The sequence below is a fragment of the Drosophila persimilis genome, unplaced genomic scaffold, assembly GCF_003286085.1.
Source record: "Drosophila persimilis strain 14011-0111.01,24,50 unplaced genomic scaffold, DperRS2 tig00000780-arrow-arrow-pilon, whole genome shotgun sequence".
In the NCBI taxonomy this organism is placed as follows: domain Eukaryota; kingdom Metazoa; phylum Arthropoda; class Insecta; order Diptera; family Drosophilidae; genus Drosophila; species Drosophila persimilis.
Window position 1 is genome coordinate 1,219,802 of NW_020825353.1, and position 5,762 is coordinate 1,225,563.

Below are 5,762 nucleotides of genomic sequence, written 5' to 3' on the forward strand. Positions count from 1 at the left end.
TTCATGATGGTTACATCATCCAATTTGCCAAAAATCGGCCTCATTTTCGAGGTCGAGATTTTGATGCTCTTCGACGGTCTGGATCCCCACGATCCTGGGAAGGTAGGTCCTTCACCGATCTGGCCGTATTTAGCTAAGATATAGCATTTGGAAGATTTGGATTTGCACATTATGCAAATACTGGTTTTTTCTGCAAGCTATATCTCTGCAATACGGCAGCCGATCGGGGCGTGGCATGTCATTTCGTATCCGTGAGAGTCCTGCCAACTGATTGGCACCAGAAAAAAGGACATCCATTCCATCACGATTTTCGCCAAAATTCATGATGGTTACATCATCCAATTTGCCAAAAATCGGCCTCATTTTCGAGGTCGAGATTTTGATGCTTTTCGACAGGCTGGGTCCTCACGATCCTGGGAGACTAGGTCCTTCGTCGATCTGGTCCTATTTTCCCGAGATATAGCCTGCCGAAGATCTGGGTTTACACATTATGCAAATACTGGTTTTTTCTGCAAGCTATATCTCTGCAATACGGCAGCCGATCGGGGCGTGGCATGTCATTTCGTATCCGTGAGAGTCCTGCCATCTGATTGGCACCAGAAAAAAGGACATCCATTCCATCACGATTTTCGCCAAAATTCATGATGGTTACATCATCCAATTTGCCAAAAATCGGCCTCATTTTCGAGGTCGAGATTTTGATGCCGATCGACGGTCTGGATCCCCACGATCCTGGGAAGGTAGGTCCTTCACCGATCTGGCCGTATTTAGCTAAGATATAGCCTTTGGAAGATTTGGATTTGCACATCATGCAAATAGTGGTTTTTTCTGTAAGCCATATCTCAGCTATACGGCAGCCGATCGGGGCGTGGCATGTCATTTCGTATCCGTGAGAGTCCTGCCAACTGATTGGCACCAGAAAAAAGGACATCCATTCCATCACGATTTTCGCCAAAATTCATGATGGTTACATCATCCAATTTGCCAAAAATCGGCCTCATTTTCGAGGTCGAGATTTTGATGCTTTTCGACAGGCTGGGTCCTCACGATCCTGGGAGACTAGGTCCTTCGTCGATCTGGTCCTATTTTCCCGAGATATAGCCTGCCGAAGATCTGGGTTTACACATTATGCAAATACTGGTTTTTTCTGCAAGCTATATCTCTGCAATACGGCAGCCGATCGGGGCGTGGCATGTCATTTCGTATCCGTGAGAGTCCTGCCATCTGATTGGCACCAGAAAAAAGGACATCCATTCCATCACGATTTTCGCCAAAATTCATGATGGTTACATCATCCAATTTGCCAAAAATCGGCCTCATTTTCGAGGTCGAGATTTTGATGCCGATCGACGGTCTGGATCCCCACGATCCTGGGAAGGTAGGTCCTTCACCGATCTGGCCGTATTTAGCTAAGATATAGCCTTTGGAAGATTTGGATTTGCACATCATGCAAATAGTGGTTTTTTCTGTAAGCCATATCTCAGCTATACGGCAGCCGATCGGGGCGTGGCATGTCATTTCGTATCCGTGAGAGTCCTGCCAACTGATTGGCACCAGAAAAAAGGACATCCATTCCATCACGATTTTCGCCAAAATTCATGATGGTTACATCATCCAATTTGCCAAAAATCGGCCTCATTTTCGAGGTCGAGATTTTGATGCTCTTCGACAGGCTGGGTCCTCACGATCCTGGGAGACTAGGTCCTTCGTCGATCTGGTCCTATTTTCCCGAGATATAGCCTTCCGAAGATTTGGATTTGCACACCATGCAAATACTGGGTTTTTCTGCAAGCTATATCTCTGTCATACTGCAGCCGATCGAGGCGTCGCATGTCATTTCGTGATGGGGAGAGTCCAGCCAATCGACTGACACATTTTTCGTTACTTTTCTTTCTTTATTGTAATTTCTGTATATAGTTTACAGAGGGCATTTTGGTTATTCATACAAACTTTTCATCGTAAACATAAAAAAAAATTACCTATTGGATACTTAGGTACCTAGGGTTTTTGTATTATTAATGTTAGGCATTTATATGCAGTGACTCATATTTCATATCTGTACGTAAACTCATTTCGGATGCAATTGTTCCCATGGACTTGATCCATGTCCATATTCCCGGCAAAAATAGCTCTCATACTTTAATTTCTATTGTTCTCTGGTTCTGGTTCTGGTTTTGATTCTGATTCTGGTTCTGACTTATATCACACACAGTATACACATAATATCGTTCATTACAAATGCAAACAGTTGCATTGCCAACTGGCGCGTTTCCCTGGTCAAAGCTGATTCTGAGCCGCTGTTTGTTGGAAACTCTTAAAGGTACGTACGTTAGGGTTTCTGTCGGTTAAAGTGCTTTGGCAATTAACAAATTAATACAAAAAGCTAATAACAGTTTTAACACGCCACTACACACATAAAGCTGATGACAGACTAACTACAAAAACAACAAAAAAAACATTTTAATGATTCCAAACTATCTATGGCGCACCCAGTTATTTCATAATACTCGAGAGGCTGGTGTAGCCGCTGTTGGGCTGGACGGGCTCCTGCTCGCGTCTGCAGCAGCCGCAGCAGCAAATGCTCCTCACAATATCCACGAAGCTCGTCTGGTCAAAGTCATCCAGATCGGACATGAAGACGCCAGAGCTGATGTCCTCGGCGGTGCGGGTGCCAACAAATGCCTTGAGATCGGTGGTTGGGAAGCCATCCTTGTAATACGCCTTAATCGTATCGTAGGCATCCATAATGACGGCAATAAACAGAGACAGCACTACATAAATGTAGAGCGATATAAAGGAATACAGGTAGATCTGACAGAACCACCACAACCAGGTGGCCTTGCTCGACAGGGTGGCAAAGGTGGCAAACATATCGTCGCCATTGATAAGCGCAAACAAACACTCAGAGGTGGTGGCCAGCGAGCGGAACTTCATGTGGTAGGGTCCCAGAATAAGCCAGCCGCAGAAGACAAATCCAGCATAGATCAGCAGGGCGGCAATCAGGAATCGTAGAATCTTTGGAGCCGCTTTCTTTAGCGTAAGAATTACCACATTGTAGGTCTTGAAGAATCCCAGATACCGCAGCACTCCAAACCACACAAGCAGATTTCCGATGCCAAGGAACAGGGAGCAGGTATCCCATTGATCCACAACCAAGTAGCGTCCTTCGATCTGCTCTTTAAGAGCAGACCCAATGATCAGCAGGATATCATTGAAAATGATCATAATGTACCTAGCAAAATATAAATTAAATAAATCAGATGTTCTTTTAAGTTATTACATTTTCAGACTCACCAAAAGTTGACGAACTCCAGGCGACCGTCGAAGCTTAAGTCCTTGCCAAAATGCGACCGGAAAAAGTTGACAGTCGTGCATCTCAGAAGGTATGCTCTCCACAAGGCCCTCGTGCACAGGGCAAAGGATAAGGCGCAGGTTAGAAGGACAAATATATTGAGCACGCTCCTTAGCATGGAGTCGAAGTTCGCTTCCGATATGAAATCGGTAGCTCCATGGCACTTCAATCGCGTGGCCTCGGCATCCAGCGACAACAACATCTGGCCGTCATGGTCTCGGTTGTTGAACAGTATGGCTATGTCGAACCTAAAGCAATCTGGAGCCGACAAGGGTCCACCATTGGCCTTGAAGTTCACAGTCTTGATCTTAAATGTCAGCTGTGCCGACACCAGAGACGCGAAATTGACCTCCACTCCGCGCTGCCTAAGATAGTTCTCCACTCCGATGCTGGTCACGTTCGGTGGCAGCGATTCGCACACCTCGTCGATGTGGGGATCAAAGATGTAGGACTCGTTGAAACCAAATATGGTGCCCTCTCGATAGTTCTGCAGACACAGCTTCAACGCCGGCATTGTATTGTTGTGCGTAGGATAGTCGTACGGGCCAATCGATCGGCTCACATTGGCATATCCGTTGACTGCATACTGCACTGTGTCATAGAATTCCGATTTCAAATACAAGGCGAAGGGACCGACCGCAGGTGGATAGCTCTCAACCTCACGCGACGAGTCCCAGCCCCTCAGGAACAGGTGCGAGAAGGCAAATCGGTTGTCCCCCGTATAGTTGATGTGGTTGTACCGCGAGTGGGCAAAAAGGCACAGCTGCATTGTCACCAGAAAGATCTTCACAATCTGTAGAAAGGAGGGGGATTCATATGCGCAAATCAGTGGGAGTGTTTGCTTAATCTAATTAAAGTGTGTGGTCGTTGCTATATGTACGAGTATGTATGCATTTCTTTTGAGAACACAGATACGGGCGTTCAATGATCTAAGAACCTTATCATGTTTTCCTTGTATCTATAGACAAATCAGCTTCTACCACGACTACTAGCATTGTCGGGACAATGGAGTTCCCGACAAATTCAGTTCCCAGCCCAATTTCGAATTAATCATCCAAAAAAACCCCCAAAAAGCTATCATTTATTAGACTATTGAATAATTTTCTAAATTGTGCATACATATGCGAACGTGTGGACGGGTACGTCTAGCAGTAAAACGTAAGATATTTTTTCAAGTTTATTGCGCACAATATACATACGTATGTATGTATGTCCTATATTTAGTTAGTAGACCTTTCAGATAAGGCGTCGATAAGCGAAGAGGGCTTAACAATGCAAGCAGAATGCTTAAGTGTCTAAATGTTGACTATGCTCGAGTTGGACCTTTTGTGTTACAGGCTGAAAAACTAAGTAAACACAAAGCTCGAAAGCCCTGATTAAAAAGCGACTGTAAATTTAGCAAAACATGTGTCACACACAGTTCCGCCCGCCCCCCAGTCACAATTCCACATTGCGGAAGAGGCATCACGAGACAATTGCCAATTAAGCTACAATATGAGGCGGATCTCCAGTGTCGAGTCACTCACCTGCACGACAAACTTGTAGGGGAATTTGCGCCTCGCCTGCCACTTCTCGATGGGATTCATGAAGTAAAACTGCAGCTTTCGTCTCATGCGTTCTTCATGATAGGAGGAGGCGGAAGACGTAGGCCCCGAGAACTCTGGCTGCTCCACATGACCCTCCACAGAAATGGGACCGTCAGCAGTGGTGGGCACAGCGGGCATGGGTACAACGGGGGCCACTGGTGTGGATTGGAGGTGCGCCTGTCGGTGCAGTGTCCTGGTGTTCACGTAGTCCTCATCGCTCTCGGGCGATTGGGGGTGATGCTGGGCAGCCTCATAGCTGTCCGTACGGCGTTTGACGGCTGGAGCTGCTGCTGCTGTCGCGGCTGCGGCTCCAACGCCGTAGTTTTGCATTTCAATGTATTGCACTGGTTGCGTCGCGAGGGTCGCGGGGCGTGCGTTGTTGTTCTGCGTGTAAAAACTTTCCTTTGCTTGTCGTCCAGGTCAACATGCAAAGGAAGAATCTACACAAGCGCAACAAGCAGACGGGGAAGGGGATCAAGAGAATGTATAGTAACTAAATGCGCGACTTATTCGACCGAAATAATATTAAATACCCAAAAATAGCGAGAGATATGAAATTGCTTTGTTTATCGCGGACTGTCGATAAGATGGACCCCCAGAAATTTACCAAAATATACCGCCTTACTTTAAAAATATACCGTAAATATACTGACGAGCTCAAGTTCCGTTGTACAAATTCCTCGTTTTTGATATTCCATCGTATATTAATAGCTATATAGAACAATTAGCAATGCCCACTTAATTTTATTCGATTAGTGAATCTATTTTCTAACTGTTTGATTTATTTTAAACACTTGCTTTTATTGCATTTTTCGTAAAAAAAG

General features: G+C 45.5%; 1 protein-coding gene across 1 annotated transcript; it reads right to left on the minus strand.

Moving 5' to 3' along the window:
• Nucleotides 1-1,901: 1,901 nt before the first annotated feature.
• Nucleotides 1,902-5,403, minus strand: LOC6602400 (mucolipin-3). The gene is made up of 3 exons (XM_002027416.2): nt 4,879-5,403; nt 3,295-4,145; nt 1,902-3,232 (listed from the first exon to the last, which is right to left on the minus strand). Exons 1-3 carry the CDS (start codon nt 5,266-5,268, stop codon nt 2,494-2,496), a joined length of 1,980 nt encoding a protein of 659 aa, XP_002027452.1. The 5' UTR covers nt 5,269-5,403; the 3' UTR covers nt 1,902-2,493.
• Nucleotides 5,404-5,762: the final 359 nt, after the last annotated feature.

Coding starts and splice junctions, on each gene's coding strand:
- LOC6602400 (XM_002027416.2), bottom strand. CDS start 5,268: ATGCAAAACTACGGCGTTGGAGCCGCAGCCGCGACAGCAGCAGCAGCT. Junction 4,146..4,878: donor CCTACAAGTTTGTCGTGCAG/GTGAGTGACTCG, acceptor TCCTTTCTACAG/ATTGTGAAGATCTTTCTGGT. Junction 3,233..3,294: donor CTGGAGTTCGTCAACTTTTG/GTGAGTCTGAAA, acceptor ATATTTTGCTAG/GTACATTATGATCATTTTCA.